This window comes from Plodia interpunctella, chromosome 10, assembly GCF_027563975.2.
Source record: "Plodia interpunctella isolate USDA-ARS_2022_Savannah chromosome 10, ilPloInte3.2, whole genome shotgun sequence".
Classification (NCBI taxonomy): Eukaryota; Metazoa; Arthropoda; class Insecta; order Lepidoptera; family Pyralidae; genus Plodia; species Plodia interpunctella.
Window position 1 is genome coordinate 2,927,943 of NC_071303.1, and position 18,665 is coordinate 2,946,607.

The 18,665-nt window shown below is 37.5% G+C and overlaps 1 protein-coding gene across 1 annotated transcript in view; it reads right to left on the reverse strand.

The window, feature by feature from the left end:
• Positions 1–18,665, reverse strand: part of LOC128672788 (protein ELYS-like) — a 29,215-nt gene that overhangs the window by 9,946 nt on the left and 604 nt on the right. Inside the window, exons 2-26 of the mRNA XM_053750182.2 lie at positions 18,407–18,536; positions 18,024–18,319; positions 17,368–17,759; positions 16,709–16,861; positions 16,046–16,181; positions 15,831–15,947; positions 15,114–15,275; positions 14,455–14,639; positions 13,733–13,858; positions 13,397–13,488; positions 13,018–13,121; positions 12,001–12,160; positions 10,903–11,025; positions 10,077–10,238; positions 9,448–9,559; positions 8,637–8,949; positions 7,904–8,048; positions 6,851–7,059; positions 6,249–6,331; positions 5,733–5,845; positions 2,890–3,043; positions 2,195–2,316; positions 1,489–1,651; positions 1,193–1,284; positions 442–696 (exon numbers count right to left, since the gene is read on the reverse strand). Of these exons, the coding sequence (XP_053606157.1) occupies positions 442–696; positions 1,193–1,284; positions 1,489–1,651; positions 2,195–2,316; positions 2,890–3,043; positions 5,733–5,845; positions 6,249–6,331; positions 6,851–7,059; positions 7,904–8,048; positions 8,637–8,949; positions 9,448–9,559; positions 10,077–10,238; positions 10,903–11,025; positions 12,001–12,160; positions 13,018–13,121; positions 13,397–13,488; positions 13,733–13,858; positions 14,455–14,639; positions 15,114–15,275; positions 15,831–15,947; positions 16,046–16,181; positions 16,709–16,861; positions 17,368–17,759; positions 18,024–18,319; positions 18,407–18,536 (4,099 nt within the window). The remainder of the gene's footprint in view (positions 1–441; positions 697–1,192; positions 1,285–1,488; positions 1,652–2,194; positions 2,317–2,889; positions 3,044–5,732; positions 5,846–6,248; positions 6,332–6,850; positions 7,060–7,903; positions 8,049–8,636; positions 8,950–9,447; positions 9,560–10,076; positions 10,239–10,902; positions 11,026–12,000; positions 12,161–13,017; positions 13,122–13,396; positions 13,489–13,732; positions 13,859–14,454; positions 14,640–15,113; positions 15,276–15,830; positions 15,948–16,045; positions 16,182–16,708; positions 16,862–17,367; positions 17,760–18,023; positions 18,320–18,406; positions 18,537–18,665) is intronic.

Sequence of the window (18,665 nt, forward strand, 5' to 3'; positions counted from 1 at the left end):
TGGAAATTATACAGTTATAAATACTAAGCGGCCAATCCAAGGCTCCTATAGCCTTGGATTGGCCGCTAGGGGCGCTGATGTCGCGAAAGTTTAATTTTCCAACAAAATTTTAACGTTTGTGTTGTGCGCATGTGATCGTTAATTCTTAATCTGAAATTCAGATTCTAAATTGTGCCATATTGGATTCACTTCGGTAACGTTTTTCTATCACAGAAAAAAGAACTTTTTTTTATTTCGACAATGTTACCGATTTTTTCTCTCGTATCGAGTGTTATTTTGCCTGAAGGCATCTGACATGACTTTTGCGACTTGCGCCATCTAGTAGTAAGTATCGCACTTATGAAGTAACACGAATGAAATGATAGTCAACCAGTTATAAGTTTTCTAACTATATTTTCCTTCCTTTCCTTTCCTAACTATGGTTTCAAAAACAAAAAATACCTTGTAACCAAACTAGCTCTACTTGTATTGATTCCGCGTCTAGCTTTAGGTGTCCTCGGTATTTCTTTCTCCCTCTCATCCTTTTCGTCTTCTTGCTTCATCTCTTTCTCTCCATCGGTATCCATCGGCTCGGACCTTCGTCTCTCTCCGGAGAATCTCGGGTTTATGAGAGTGATGGGTATATCCGCGATACTCTCTATTGAAGTGTTCGGGTCGTCGGAAAGACTACTATTTGCTGATATTGAGAGGGAACGCCTGTAACAAATGATATGACAATAAAATAATATTTTCGACCAGCTGCGCCCCAGGACTTCACTCCCGTGGGAATTTCGGGTTGTGTATAGTAATTATATAGAATAACACCTAGAATGTATTATTCTAGGTGTTATTCTATATATTTTACCCGTGTACTTAATTTCAAAGATGTCGCGTAAAAGAGTAACAAACATATATCCTCAGAAACTTTCGCATTTACAATATTAGTAGGATTGTGTTTAGCAAATTTGAAAACATCAACTCCTTTTTGGTGGAAGCAAATTAGTGATCATTTAAACTTCTCATTCACCTCGAGATATTCTTGAAGAGGTTCACATCAGGCAGGCGGCCGGTCGTAAAACCACACACATAATTTTCAAAAATTTTAACGTTCCTTTGTCATGCGGATCCTGGGCTTTGAGGCGTCACATCCACTAATGTATCTAGCAACACAATTAGATAAGAAAGTGAGAGAGAGTAATGAAGAGATACAGACCTTGCACGCACAGTATCCTTCAACTTTTTAGACCCGATTTTATCTTCAGTGGCCTGTTTCTTTGGCGGTGATTCCAAATCATGTTTTTCAGTCTGCAAAATAAAAATATATTGTTAAAAACCGTTTACTAGATACAATACTACGTCACGTCTTGGTCCCATATGGGGCAGACAAAGCCAAGAATCGTTACAGTACACACATTTCATAAATACTGAAACTTTGAACAAATGATTATAATTATGAAGAGCCTTACAATACTCGTTTCGAAAGTCGAAATTGCTTTAACACAAACTTACCATAGGATGTGTGGGTGTGGTAGTTCTAGTAGAGAAGTTGTCAACAACTATATTTGTCTCGCTCGCACGACTGGTGTTCGGTATATCCGTCTCTACCGCGTCGAGTGGCGGCGATGGGGTCGATCCCGATTCTGATGCAGTAGGTATTGTGAATCGTAGATGTCTGCAAAAAAGAAATGTTAAATTATGAATTAAAGTCACATTTTTTAAATACATACATACAATATCACGTTTTTACCCTTTGCGAGGACGACAGGAGCCAAGAATTGCCAAACTAGACCTCATTTGGCTGCATGTCCTATTGATAGAAAATTATATAGTGATAGGTTGCTATACTAGCCCTTCGCTTATGAGAAGAATGCCCAGTTTATAACCCTTTCCCTTGATTGACTTTTACAATATGCGCGGGAACAGGAGCAGCTGGCACATTTAATGTTTTTTCTTCGCTTCCTAGATAATCATGGAAGATTATTATACAGCGTTAAATACAACTTCTAAAAAGGTTAAAAAAATATATATGTTTCACTCAAAAATGTCGATTCGAAGTGAGACGGAGCGAGCCAATCATATTGTAGTGTACTTGTCGTTGCGTCACAATGGCGCACAGTGATTGGTTAGCTGTGTCTCACAGCGAATCGATTCGATAGTGACATGTGAATAGCAAAGTGGCAATACGCACACAGGAATTAATGGATATCTTAATTACTTGTTAGCATCGCTGTAGTGCGTGTGGTTGCTGGCAGCGTCGGCCAAATCGTCGTCGCTGTCGGCGAGGTAGCGGGAGTCTGTCGGCGAAGCCATGTCGCGGTCACCGCCTTCGCGTTTTATCTGTAAAAAATATAGTTTTTTTACAAAAATGTTATATTTGACATAAGCCAATGAGATTTTGCTTTCAATGTGTGACAAAAATGTCATGTTTGTAAACGATTGAAGAGCTCTCACGTCTGGAGTCGGTTGAAGATATTGACTTAACTGCTACTTTTGGGGCGTCACATATACATATTTACATTGCAAATAAGCAGCAAGAGTCTGTCTGTTCGTTCGCGATAAACTTGAAAAATTTTCTCACCAACAGATAGAGAGATATCTGAAAAAGGTTGATATATATAAAGACAAATCACACAGATTGAGCTAGCCGCAAAGTAAGTTTGAGACTTGTGTTATGGGATATTAACTCAACGATACTATATTTTATAACAAATACATACATAGATAAACATCCAAGACCCGGGCCAATCAGAAAAAGCTATTTTTTTATCATGACCCGACCGGGGATCGAACCCGGGACCTCTCGGTTCAGGGGCGAGCACTTTACCACTGCGCTACCGAGGTCGTCAGTACAGTTTTTATTTAGCTGTAATAAAATGGGAAGATTGAAACTAGATTATAATTCGAGTCGACCTTGAGTATGCTGTGCGGCGTGCCGGAGGCGGAGCGCGGCGCGCGCGGCGCGGGCTCCGGCGCCGCGTCCAGCAGCGCGCGCAGCGTCGCGCTCGGCGTCGTGCGCGCGCGCTTGTTCGGCGTCGCCGTCTCCGGTTGCGGCTCCAAGTACATACTGCTCAACCATTTATTTCATGCATTATATCTTATACTGAAGTGTGTAAAGGTTAAGACGCCCGCCTGTGGATCGAAAGGTCCCAGATTCGAATCCTACTAATGAGTACATGAGTTTGTATACCAATTTAACTCGTGTAGTTTTCATAGACCACCACTTGCTTCCGGTGAAGGAAAACATCGTGAAGAAACCTGCACACTAGTTGATTATTATTAACTTGTGTGTAAAATGGAGAAAGCAATGGCAAACCAGTCCATTAATAATGTCAAAAAAGTTGTTATGTGTGTTTCTTTCCACGTAATGACCACGACCCTCAGTCATGAGGAAATACGACTATGAAGAGAGATCTTACACTCTCATTATTTCACGTCAAATTTTGAATTACATGTGGTTTCCACACAGGTGTCAAACGCAAGACCTCCTAAAGACTACTTGGGTACATCAAAACGAGCAACTTTTTTTATTTTATTTTTTCATATAAAAAGAAACAATCTAATTTGAGATTCTACACTTCTTAACTCTATTTAATGGCCAAGCAACACGAAACAGTAAAGTAGCGTTATCGAACATAGAGTTAACGTTTCATAGAACCGACATTAAAACTAAAAAAATATTTCTTATTTGTATTTATTACGTTTAGACAAAAGTCGTAGAACAAAAGATGTTAGTCTCTACATATGTACCTTATGCGCCTTTGGAAGATTAAGCGTTAAATACCAGTAACCCTGTATAATAATTTTCACTAGGTTACCAACTACCGAAATTGAACTTATTAAGACTCTATTGTAAAAAAAAAACACATATGATGGACACTTCACACCATATTGCATTCTTTACAAATCAACTCTACAAATAAAACCAAACAAAAAGTTTTTATAAATTAAGATGTTTACAATGTTAAAGACATTGAGTATACATATAAACAGTATGTTTATAAAGAGTAGAAAACAGATTTTAAAATATTCTTTTTTGCTATTGCAATACCAAATAGAATGTTCAGGATTGATTGACCTGCAACGTATCTTCGACGATGACACCTAGATCTTAAGTAGGTAACTGACGTCTTTGAAAAAAAGGCTGTGGTAATGTTTGTTTCGTCTGCGGCAAGTGTGGAGTAAACTAAGTTTTAAGTACATTTTTGACATCAATAAGTGGTGTACGCCATATTAAATAGAAACAGGAATATCTCCGGGTAAAAATGAATTGAAAAAGAAGTAGGAGCAGGCCGAAGAAGAGGTGGATTGAGTGAGTTAAGCAGGATATGGCTAAATAGGAAGTCAGACAGGTATAAGTAGAGGAGAATGACGTGCTGTACCGTTCCCACATTATTATAAGGTTACATATGAAATTGGCGTTTGGTATATGAGCAACAAAAAGTCGAATATTTTTTAATATAATATATTTATTTAATCAAAGTAAGAACCATTATTATCTATGCACTTTTGCCATCTCATAGGTAGTTCATTGATCCCTTTACTAGAAAAACCATTCGGATGGGATTCAATAAAATCTTTGAAGGCGGTTTGAACTGCTCTATAGGAGTTGATTTTTTTCCCTTGGAAGAAGTTATCGAAATTTCGAAACAAATGGTAGTCTGTTGGAGCAAGATCCGGGGAGTATGGTGGATGTCTTAGACATTCCAATTGAAGCTTCTCTAATTTGGTAGCCGTCAGTGTGTGGTCTAGCGTTGGCGTAAAGCAGCAGTGGCGTGGAGCGATTGACCAGCCTCGGTTGTTTAGCAGCTAGCTTTTCCATCATAGTTTGTAATTGCTGACAATAGACGTCTGTCGTAATCGTCTGGCCAGATTTGAGAAAACTGTAATGAACGACACCGGCACTAGTCCACCAAACGCTTACAAGTAACTTTTTGGGTCAATTTTCGCTTGGGGCAGGATTTGGCCACCTTTCAAGTTTCTTAATCTTCCCAATTTGCTTCAAGTGTATAATAGTTTTATCACTAACACCGAAGCCTGAAGCTAACTCGGACGTGGTTTCCGATGGATCCGCTTCCGCTTCAATTCTTCATTATTAACTAGGGTCTCCAGCCGTCCACGGGACTTGTTCTGCAGGTTGAAATTTCCAGAACGAAAACGTTGGAACCAAAATCACATTGTATTTTTTTTGCGACACGACCACCATACACATCATTAACCCTTCGAGCCGTTTCCGCAGCACTGGTGCCACGGTGGAACTCGTACTCGTAAATAACGCGATATTTCAAGTTTTCCATTTTGTAAACTGAGTGACGCAAACAGAAAAAGCAGAAGAAACAAAAACAAATGAATGACGGTTAACGAAACACAAATACAAAAAAATAGCTGTATAAATAGCTATATAAATTTGAACTTGGAATTCCTAACCAAAGAGGAGAAATTTGTGATTAAAGTGGCCAGTACAACAAAACACCAATTTCATATGTAAGGACCTAATATTATTATTTTTTATTTATTTAGTTAAATACAACGGTACACAATATGTAGTAGGTATTTAGTAAGAAAAAATAAGAAATTATTGTAAGTGCCTATTTTCTAAAAAAACTTAAACTAATTTATTAGATAATAAATCTAAAAAAATATTGTACTTCTTTTAAATACTTTAAAAGGATACATATTGTGTACCATTGTGATTAGCTAAATAATAATAATATTTTCCACATAAAGTGGGATAATGGTAAGCCGACGATGAATACCTGCGGGCCCGCGCCACCTTGGGCGTGCAGATGAACGGCGTCTCGTCCACCTGCAGCGCGCGCTTGATGCCGCGCTTGTTCACCCATGTCTCACTTGCGTTTTCTATCGTATCCTACACACAGTTATATACCTATATACTAGTCAGTAGGATAGTAGACAAGGTCAGACAATTGTAAATATATGTATAGCTGTTGCCTGAGGCTTTACCCGCGTAATTTTTTCTTGGGAATAGTTATTTTTCCGGGACGAAAGGTATGTTATGTCATTCTCCATACTTCAAACAACATTTATGGAAAACTTCAAGAATATTTGTCGAGTATAGAGCGTGAAGAGGTAACTATTTACTTTCGCATTTATAATATTAGTTAGTATCAAAAGTCTAAATTATAGATACAATACAACTGGATCATTATACGAAAATTAGTTGGTTGGAATGTCCATTTTCAAAAAGTTAAGACAAAAACAAACTCAACCAACTCAATATTTTTTTTAAATAATAATTGAGAGGCACTCACTTGAATGAACGACGATTTATAAGTGAAGGTATTTTTGGGCGATTTCGCTTTCACGAATACAGACATCGGCTTTGGCGCCGCCACTGAAAACATAACAAATAAAAATATATGGTAAGAATGTAGAAGAATGAAGTATGGTAAGAAAATAAGCTATTATTTCCAAAGAGGAATTAACTTTGAGAAATAAATTCTGTATACTTTAAAATAAAACATGAAACAGTGACATTCCTAATAAATACTTTCACTTGATCATGTCTACAAGTTTTCTATAGCGCATAGACAAACCATTACATGGTTTTAGGTGCCATAGTAAAATAAATAAATATAAATAAATAAAGACAAATAACACAGATCGATAATCCCAAAGTAAGTTCGAGACTTGTGTTATGGGATACTAACTCAACGATACTATATTTTATAACAAATACATATATAGATAAACATCCAAGACCCGGGCCACTCAGAAAAATATCATTTTCCATCATGACCCGACCGGGGATCGAACCTGGGACCTCTCGGTTCAGAGGCAAGCACTTCACCAGGTCGTATTTGATTAAACCGTATTTTCGAGAGCTAAATAAAATAAATATATAATTACTCACCATGTGGCATTACTTCCCTCTCAGTAAAGGCACACTTAGCCACGGCAGTGGCGATAGTAGGCAAATACCCGCACACAACATCAACCAACGTATCTCTAGCGCTGTCTCTGTCTATCATGTCGGCGAGTGACTCTGCAGACTTCGTGAGGTCTTTCTGCTTTGATTTGGTCTGTTTAAGCTTGTTGTTGTATTGCTCTGCTTCTAGATATCTAAAGGAATGGAAATGGAATTAAATATTTTTTGCACTTTTGCACATATTTCATAGAACTAGAAGTTTTATTCGTATACAAGTACTATCACATTCAATCGAGTATTACTGCCGTCAAGCTCAATATCGTCCAAGGGCCGCTATATATAGTATCAACCAATATAACAACCGAACGGCTTGTTTTATGTTAGTCACAGGAATTCGAGAGTTTTTGTACGATTCTTTTCGAAAACAGACGTTACAAAGATGGTCAGTAATTGGTAGTCGAATAGTAAATATGAAAGTGTCTACATAGATTTTGGCTCGCTCGCCATGGTACTAACATAAGTGCCTGGACACCCAAGGCACAGGGAATCCTAGTATAAGCTTAATTGTAAATTTATGTCGAATGAAAACAACAAATAAAATATTTGTAATTTATATATTTTCAGTACATTTATCGCAATCTGAATCAGTTGAAATAACGAACGCCCCAGATAATGTTGTATCGGAGCCGTCTTTTTGGTCATCATTTAAGTAAGAAGTGGATGGTGGTGTAATTGGTTAAGACCGCCTGTGGATCGAAAGGCCTCAGTTTCGTATTCTACTCGTGCCATATGAGTTTGTATACCAATCTGACTCATATACAGTAGTTTTCATAGACCACCACTTGCTTCCGGTGAATGAAAACATCTACCTGCCACTAGATGGCGGTAAGTAGTCGAAAAAGTCATATCAGATGCTTTTACGCGGCTTGAATAAAATCGGACGCCAGTGTTAGCAATAACACACTCGATATGATGGTGATGATCATTTAATTCAGGATTCGTCGAGTCGACAAGAAGAAGTTGAAATATAAATCTTACCGGGCCTGCTGTAAATAATACATGATGAGTATGTCCGAGGTCTGCCGCTCGTCGCAGTCCTGGAGGTACTTGATGAACACCTCCTCCTCCGGCGGCAGCAGCGGCAGCTGCAGCGCCTTCGACAGCTGCCCAGTGTTGCGACAGCCTGCGAATTTAGTAAGATAGATAGATACTAACGACCCGTCCCGGCTTCGCTCGGGTAAAACTATTTTTAAAAATTAGCCTATGTTACTCTTGAATGTTTACAATAATTATGGCCAAATTTTACCAAATTGGTCCTGTTGTGTTTGAGTTTCTCTATTATAAACAAAAATAAATATTTTTTAATCTTTATAATTAGTATGAAGGTTAGAGATAAAAAATAGGAATGCTGTCCATGGGCTCCAACGTTATATGGCGAAGGAAACGATGCGCAAAAAGCTCATGTGAGAGGAAGAGAGAATAAAACAGGAAATAATTCATAAACTTCCACCAAATAGTTGTATCAATAAATAACTCGCTTGCTAATCGGACCACTTCCGGACCATCCAAACCAGACCAGCCAATCTAAAATAAACTTTATTCCCCAAACATAAGCTTCGTTCTCCCTCTCCTCAGCGCACTAACGATAACTTATCGCTTCTTCCAGCAACCGCCTTGCCAAATAAAAGTTGCAAGTCACTAGCCAATACGGCAACTATCCCGTGCCAATCTAAAATGAATTTTATTATCCAGTAATAAGCGTCAAACTCACCTTTGAAAAAGCAAATGAGCACCTTCTCCCTCTCGTCTCTACTCGCAGAGTACTCAGCGCACACTCTAACGACATCTAACGCTTCTCCCAGCAGTTGCCTCGCCAAATACAAGTTGCAACTCGCTTGCCAATCAGACAACTTGCCGGCACTAATATTTTCCCTCATATTTTGTACAGGAACAGGTTTTCTAACGTGCAAATATTGTAAGGCGGCTTGCATTTTCTTTTGGGCGAGTAGGGATGATAACACGACGCTGTGTTGCCAATGGGCTAGGGTGTTGCCAGTTAGACATTGGAGCTGGTCGAGGGCGAACTGAAAAAAAAATATAAATTAATTTCTCAGTGAAACACATTTTGATGTATGGAAAAAAATACAAAAGAAGCTAAAGACAACGTGTCAGTGTAGCCAAATGAGACGAAACATTTTCATACAACTACCTTGCTGTCTTATACGAAGAGGCAAGATAGGCGTTGTAAACTCGGGCATATGATGAGTGATAAAAGATTCCGTCAAAATTATTTATTTTATTTTATTAAATTGTTGATATTTTGGACGCAATAAATCAAGATAGTTTATATTCATCTATCTACATCCACTTGTAGTTAAGCTTTGATTTGAGATTGCAAAATGTGTAAATTTTCTTTATTTCCCCCCGTAAATTGGCAAATAATAAAAAAAATTAAATGCCGGAAACAAATCGGCATTTATCGTGTCTGTGATTTATTAATGAGAAAGCGTATTCTGGATTTTTTTCCGTAAGTAGATGAAAAATGTAAATGTAGAAAAATAATAAGTATATGTTATACACACATCGAAGTCCCTATGGTCGAGATGCCAGAACGCCTGCGTAGCCTTAATGGCGGTGTTGCTCAGACCGAACATTGTGGGGAATTGCATCAACCTGCGAATCACTGCTTCGTACCTGAAAATAATAGCGTGGACATTTTTATTAATTTTCGTTATAGATTTGTGAGCCTTAAGAATATTGTTATACTGCGTTTTTCCAACCCTACATTTTACTTGCCGTTAGTTATATTGTATAAATCCATGATTTTCTCTGAATAATTTCGGTTTTTAGAATTTTAGAGATTTTAGAGCAAGTTTATTTATTTATTAATAAAACCAACAGCGTTAAAAGTTGTATTTCTTAAATATATCTAACGATGGCCAATTATAGGTTCCCTTCCTATAGACATAATTTATGTAATGTACGGGAACTATGGTTACACATCAAAAACCAATAAAAGTGAAAAAATGAGACAAACGGAGTGTATATGCTTTTACAACTGTTGCATTTATGCAGTAAATACGTGACAAATGATAATAAAGAATTTTATTTCAGGTAATAACTTATGTACAGTGCCCAATATTATAAAAACCTTACAGACTAACGTAAATATAACGACAATAGACAAATCCCGTAGACTAAATATAATTACCTCACTTCATCGTAAATCATAGAGTAGTCCAGCAGTAGATAGAGCACCAAAGAATGTTTGTGTTCCTCAGCAATTTCCGGCAACAGGTAAAGTCGCAGGAGCGAGTATAGCGACGGTGGGGGATACAACCCGTAGGACTCACTGCCGCCTCTCAACCACATTCTGTGAAAACAATTGGAGTCATTTATATTTTTTCCGTCAATTTCGCGTCAATTTCCCACGGGAACAGTTCTTTTTACCAGGATATAATAGTCTATGTCCTTCTCCATACTCCTAGCTACAAATACGCGAAATTTCAAGACGATTGAATGAGTAGATAAAGCGTGAATAGGTAACAATCAAAAATACGAAAAACTTATAAAATTATTGGTTATATATTGTACCACTATGATTTAAAATTTTAATTTTAAGAGTTTTTGGGTATATTCCTTTGTTACTTAAACCACGAATCTATCTCATCTTCTCGTGTTCTCGGTTACATCCCGAGGCTGTGACGACGCGAGGCCAGGTCAGCGTAAAAATCAATCTTAAAATGTTGATGGCTGGTATATTACAACCACGACTTGTTATCCCAATCCCAACTAATATTACAAATACGAAAGTAAGTTTGTTACCTCTTCACGCATTACCTACTGGACCGATTATTATGAAATTTGGTAAACGGGTAGAAAATAACCTGGAATAACACATAGGGTATACACACTTTTTATCCCGAAATTCCCACGGGTTCGAAACCCCGGGCGCAACAGATTTAGATTTTTTTTATTATAGAGATCAATGTCATATGGATAATTATAAAATGAAAGTATTTTATAATTATACTCACTCTCGGACCCCCTCTCCGTCGAACTCGTTTTCGATCAGCTGATCAATATATAGAAGAGAGCAAGGTTTGTTGATCTTATCGTCTACTGGGCCGTTTTCTTGGAGACGTTGGAGTTTCAATCGCCTGTGAACATGAAGTATATTAGTACGTAAAAATATAAATAAATAAACAATAAATATATAAGGACAAATCACATATATTAGGCTGGTTTCCGACTTCGCTCGGGTAAAACCATAATAAGTTATACATGGGAACTTTCCTCAGGAATCAAACTATCTATTGGTGAAAATCGAATAAAAATCCGTCCGGTAATCCGGTAGGTACGGCGTCACATTCTTATGTGACGGGACATCCTTGGTCATATCCTTGTGTGAAAATTCGGGACGCATTAAGGATCACGACTAGTATTGCCAGTCGTCCAGATTTTTGACTTCCCGCTTTTTTAGATTTGAAATAAGAAGCAAGATATCGGCATACTTTTGCACAAAGGTTAAATCTATAAAATAGCTAATTTGAATTTACATTAAAATTTAATTGAAAATACTATATACTATTATATTATATTTATTTACGTTTTTTATATCCCGCATATAACGAAATAATCTCGCTTTGCCCAAAAAACTATCTGGCAACACCGATCACGACCCACAGCAATGAGGATTCAATGCAAGGAGGAATGCAAACAGACAGACTCGACAGTGAGAAATATTTTTATAACATGTAAAATAGAACAAATGTATTATAAAGTGTTTTAAATATAATAGACTAGATGTTACCCGGGGCTTCGCTCCCGTGGGAATTTTGAGATAAAATATAGCATATGGCAATCTTGGATAATACACCTTTTTAATAGTGAAAGAATTTTTGAAATCGGTTCAGTAGTTTCGGAAATAAAACTTAATGTTGCAATTGGCAACATTAAGTTTAGATTTTATTAATATTTACTACTGGTAACATTGTCTTCTCGTTCGTTGGTATCTATGCTCTATTCGTTGGTCTCCTGCGATTTGAAATTGCGCAGGAGCACCACACAAAAATACAAACTCCCAAACGCTTACCTCTTTATAATAATAGTATAGAAGTATATATATATAGTACCTTTTATCGTACAAGGAGCGAACTTGATCGGCCGGGTACGGCAGCGTATGCCGGTCGCCCCTCTCCGGCAACAGGCCCACCCGCAAGAACCACTGCACCACTTGGAAGTACAGCGACACTGTGCTGATACCTTTGTGCTTCTCTTCAATTTCGCTGAGGGCTGGAAAACGCGTTATTAGACACGATTTGCTTCAAGCATTACATTTGTTTTTGTTTGTACCGTGCTGTACGTTTGGGGAAATAAAAGTTTTTTCTTATTTTTCTTTCTTAACATTATTATATGGGCAACATTTGTGACATTATAATTAAGGCCGTATTTAGTTGCACGATCTCATTTTATCGCCTCGTTTTATTTCTTTGCGAAAAATAGAGTGTATAAAATAAAATGTGTAAATGCATTCACAATGAAACACGAAATTCATCACACGAAAGTCAAATGCGTAACATTTTGTGTTATTTGTTATCATTAAAGTATTATTAAAACGCTTTTTGTGTCCAACATTTGTGACGTCACTAGTGTCCACTGTCATACAAGCATATGCTTGTTTTTGACACATGGAAAAATGTATTTCACTTGATGGCAAGTACCCACACAAAATAAATAATTTTATTAGAAAGTTTAGCTTAGCTAGCTTTATATTATACAATGTTAGTTTGCATATTTTGAACATTACAAAAGAGGTGAGATTATCGCGCGACGTAAAGCGGAGCACGATAATAAAGCCGAGTAATGAGCATGTATGCACGTCGATGTTGTCAACTTTACACCTAAGGCCGAGTCCGTGTTTGCGCCTCACTTCTCACTATCGATTCCATGTGAGACACAGCGAATCAATCTCATTGCGGTGTGGTTGTCGTGGCGTCACAATGGCTCACTGTGATTGGTTAGCTGCGTCTCACTGCGAAACGATTCGATAGTGTGATGTAAATAGCAAAGTTGCACTACGTCCAAAACTGTCATTTACAACATCGAAAAAAAAAATGTACTCTAAGATTTCGACGAATTGAAGTACTTACCATCAGGCACGACCAAGTTGCAGCATTTAGTGAGGATGGCATCGAGCAGCCCTGTCAGCTGGATTAACTGTTGCACACAGTGTTCCAGACATCTTACCACATTTCTAAAAAGACATTTTTATGTGTGAACATTTAGGAAAGCATACCAAAGAGAGAATATGTGGTGTAAAACGTACCAGAGACAGAGAGCTATAAACACACGTAACATAGAACTATAAACATCGTCATATCTTCCATTTCGCTCACAGAAGAAAGAGATTAGATACACGAAAATAAACGGGACTATAGACGATTAATTTACATTGCTCTATAATGATAAAATGACTCGGTAAGATTGTTTACATAACAAGATCAGTAAGATAAAACAAACTTTTCTTACCTGTCAGGTAATGCAGAAGAAACGAATAGAGGCGCTGTGAGTTCTTTCGCGTATTCTTTTAGGTCTATAGCCCTTGTCCAACACCAATCCACCTGGGAAATTTAAACAAAAATAAAATACCGGTCAAGTGCGAGTCGGACTCGTATAGCGAGGGTACCGTAACGTTTGTATAATATTTTACTATGTAACTACTTCGGTTTTCAGATTTTTTCTTTTATATGTATAACTTACTCTGAAACTATAGTCGACATGTTATTCCTGCCAAATTTCATTAAGGTAAGATTCAGATTCAGATTTTATTGCAAGTCACAAGTTATATAGGTTGATCCCACTCACCAGTAGATCTAGAGTACAGCCGGCGGGCGCGTGAGTGTGCGTGGCCCAGTCACGTGCTGCGCGACGCAATACGCGCGACAGTCGAGCTTCAGCGCAAACCGATAGTAGGAACCGACGCTGCTCATCCTACAACAACATATCACTACTTCGTGTACTTTTTTGAGCAATAATTTTATTTCAAACAAACATATAATAGAAACATGGATAAATCACCATTATTTTTATTATGTGGTTTCTGTGAGTAATTGATGGGCGGTGGCCCGATCCTATGTGGCTTGCATGGAGACATAGGTCCAATATATAGACGCCTTGTGAAACGTTTGTTCTAAAATGGTATGGGATACGATCAAAAGTATGGCCGCAAGCACCCCATAGAGATGGATTTTGATGAAACAGAATAGACATTTTAATAAATAGGTCTATTGGGTTGAATTGGGTTGTATATTTCTGTTTTGGTCGGTAGGAGGAACTGTCGCTGTCGAACACGGATAAAAATCCTTGCCGTTTGTGAAGTCTTCAATGCTGGTTCTCGAATCGAAATAGAAACATAAGAATGTGCCAGTTTCCAGATGAGATTCCACCCGGCAATAAAGTAGAGATTCTTCTCATAAACGATGGGTTAGCAACTTATCACTTCCTCCAATAAACCTGCAAGGCGGCACTTCCTGCAAAGCCTTCAGCCCTCCGCAGGCAACACCTGCCGCTGTGCTGATGATACAGACCTGGTCCGCTTGCACAGTGTGGTCGGTGTGCAGCGGCTGCAGACCGGCAGCGCGCGCTGCGTGGTACAGCGTGGTGGGGTGCAGCAACGCCGCGGGCCCTCCGCAGGCCAGCGCCGACAGCACCTGCCGCTGGATACCCAATGTGCGGGAGACGCTCCACTCAGATGTCGATAGCCAGGTGCATTCTATAAATTAAAATAACGATTTTGACCACTGAAAAAAGTGTACAATTTTAGTGTTAATAAGGAATTGAGAGAAAATAACGATTTTGACCACTGATAAAAGTGTACAATCTCAGTGTTAATAAGGAATTGAGACTTGAGTAAATCCAATACAACAAGAAAAAGAAAAACGGTAAAAATTCAAAATGCAAAAAAAAAAAAACAGTGAATTAGTAAAATCAATATGTGAGTGAGACTGATAAATAAGTATAACAGCAAAAGCTCAATCTATTTGTCATCTCCACGAGTAAAGCATTATTGAAATTCATAAGTATTCTTTTATTTTTGTATAACGTATTTTGTAACTAAATGAAAAAAAGTCTTACACACACACTTTTATAAATACACATATTTTTTAATGTACTCAAAGCACAGCAAGCACAATTAGATACACTACACACATTAAACATCAAGTAGTACTTTAACAAAATCACTCACCGTATTGCAACGAGTTAGGGTAGAAATGCTGCTCCAACCTGGTGCAGTGTGAATATGGCGTCACCGTGTGCGGCGCCAGTCGGGAGTCCAACGCGCTGCCGCACGCCAGTGTGCCCATGTTGTTGGCGCTCATGAACGGGCTGCTTTCGAGGCGGCAGGTGGCTGGAGTGGAGATAAGTTACAAACATATATTATGTAGACGACTGCTTTCTAGGCTGCAAGTTGGTGGTTGGGTGTTTCTCCGAGCGTTTCGAACGCTGCGGCCGCGCCGTCATTATGATCTGTCAATTATCTCGAGGAAGGAATCATTTCCAAAATCAATCATCCATAAAATTGACATTGACCACAGTACACATTAATGATTTTAAAGTCACATAGGAAAAGTGATTCGTGTCTTTGTTAAAAAATTTGAAAAATTGCAATAACGCGCAGCACATAAAACTGAAGAAATGTTTTTGTACATTGTATATATATTTTTTAATTCTTAGTGGAACAGACTTATCTAACAATATAAATTACGAATATGCAATTTTAAAAATAATTGTTTGAAATAATACAAAAGTAAATAATGAAGTCTGTAGGCAAATAAAAAAAAACTCCAATCAATACTGCTCAAGTCAGTTATTTTCATATAGGTACTATAACTAACTTCAGTAATCTTCTTTTTAAATATTTGTACAATGGTGAATAGATCATGATAAAGTGATATATACTCACATGGCATTTGGTCCTTATACCACTGGTCCAAGTCGAAAATGATCATTCCATACTGTGGGGACGCATTTGCGTTTTCACCCCAAATTTCCCAAACCAGCTGGCATATATTTAACATATCTGAAAAAACATCAACAGATTAGAAGAAATACTTTAAAATACATATTTTTTTTTAATTTGGAGACACCTTTTTTTAAATAAAAGCATTGTTTACTTACTTTCTTCCCCTTCCTCCCCCAAAGTAGAACTAATAGCATAAGTGTGACAGGATAGACATTTTCCCCCCATCGCTGGTATCGAATCATCCATTGATTCCAAGTCCACTTGGAATCTTAGTGTTGCCATAGAGAAATCCTAAAAAGTTTACAATTTTTGATAAATTGTATTAAAGAATTGAGTGCGACCGACATTATTTGATTCAAATTAACACAAAGGGGAACAAAGAAGAGAATGGTTTTGACCTATGACCAGTATTATCGAAGTAACAAACACATGCAATGTACATTAATCAGATCAAGTATTTTCCAAATTGGCAGTTACCTTATCATGAGTGAAGGTAGATATTAGATAAAAATAAGAAATAAAAATCTCCCAACGTTGTTAATTCTTTTATTTTAAGATTTGCAAGAAATATATGATTCTGTTTTTTCAAAAATCTTCAAAAATTGTGTAATTGGCAGACGTCCCGGTTTTGCTCGAGTAAAACCATAACAGCATATACATTAACTATCCTGAAAAACACTATCTATTGTGGATAACCATAGAAAAAACCGTTTGTAGTTTTGGCGTTCATGCCGACAGACGCGACAGTGGGACGTAAGTTTTATAACACGTACGATAAAGATACTTAATTGCTACCAAATAATAGAAATGTGCCTCACCTGATAGAGACACTTGGTGTCAGAAAGCATCCGCTTGCCGTGGTACGTGAGCGAGTACAGCACAGCCAGTGGGAACTCCTCCTCTTCCAGCCGGTCCAGCACTGAGAATATCACCCAGAGGTAACAGAATGCTCTGGGATCGTCACATGGCTCCTGCAAAAATAGATATTTTATTTGTTTCTTTTTTTAACATGCAATGTACACAAGTGTGCAACGTGTGTGTGTTACCTAACATTGATTGGATGGAATTTCATTTTTTTTTCGTCATTACTGACGAAAGTGCACTGAAGATGTCGAATGTGGCAGAAATCTTAATTTTAAAGCAAATATCCTAAACTGATTGACACGAAATTTTTATATTAATTTAGATGACAAATATGACAATGCATAGTTATGATATGCGTGACCAGATAGTGCACGCAAGATCGGCTCCCGACGAGGATTAAGTATATATTTTTTTGTCATATATTGAATGCAATAAGATCTCCCATCGGAGCGTTTTACAGGTTTCTTCCTCAACTGTAAAGCGTTAGAAGCCCAGGGCCCACAATAAGATCTATCTGACATCAATAAAAGTGTGTATCAAAAATAACATTTTTGTTAAAATTTATTTACCTTTTAAATTTAGTTTATATTAGGTATGTCTTATAAGTAGGTACCTGGAATCCAAAATGTGTGACCGGCAAGCATTCAACATTAACTTGCGATGTGTATTCCAGTTCCATTATAATCAGATTCCAAATTTGAAATGCGCCGAAATTGAATCCCACAGCTAAACTACCTATTTGTGGGATATACTGTAAAGCAGTCACTCTAATTTGATCCCTTTTAGCTTTCATACATACAGATCCATCAGGGTTACGGAACAAATACTGGCCATCTACTAAAGAATTTTCGTTAAGTAACACTGCTATGTGATGTTCATTCTCAATGGCTAAATCTCTTTGTTCTTCTAGCCGGTGTATAGAGCTCAATGGCAGGAAGGATAAGTTTGCTGGATTCTGTTCTCCTAGGACTAAGTGTTCATAACCTTGAGATATATCTTTCAATGCTGAAAAATAAATTGTAAAGTGACACATTTAATCCATCCAATATGCACAATGATTGGATTCTAATAAGATATAGTTTGATGATAAATGGATATGTTATCACAGGCCCACTGAAAATGTTGTCAAAATCTTTAATGTAAGTAAGTTATAATAGTAACTTTAGTGATGAATACACAATTGTAGTTTTAGAGATACACATATCTATAAGGCACCCTAAATAAACATAACATTTCCATACATTTATCATAAAATAAAATATATATTACCTTGAATAAGACTAGCTCTGTTGAGATCAAACACAAAAATCTCTCCATTCTTAGTGCCAGCCATTACAGCCCCATCAAAACATGCAAATGGTCCATCCGGGACAGCATCGCATACAGAGATCTGTGTGACAACCACTTCTGTCTGTATGCAGCGTAGTATTTGAGAACCGTTGACATGTAGTACACAGATTATCCCTGTTCCATCGTCACATTGGAGACTGATAATAAGTTGTTGGGAGTTACTGGACAGAGGATTGGCCAGTTCAACCACAGATGATATAGATACTTGGGAGTGGCTGCAAGGAAATTTCATAGACATTTAAAAAAAAATTAAATTACTAGAGGCCCATTTTGTAAATGAAGAAAATACTGCTGTAACATACCCATTCAGTGAACTGAAGTTGTGTGCAGCAACTTTGAGGCCAGTTTTAAGGTCAATGACACAAAACTTAGCGCCAAGGGCCAGCCAGGCATGTTTGGTGTCACTTAGTATCTGCCCTAACGGGGTCCGATCTGCAAAATAATAGAATTTAATACTAATAATGTTCAAATGACCTACACATACATATGTATATGTCTTAGAAAATTTAAAGTGGATATAACATCCAACAACATGTTATATATTTGAGATATATTTGATTA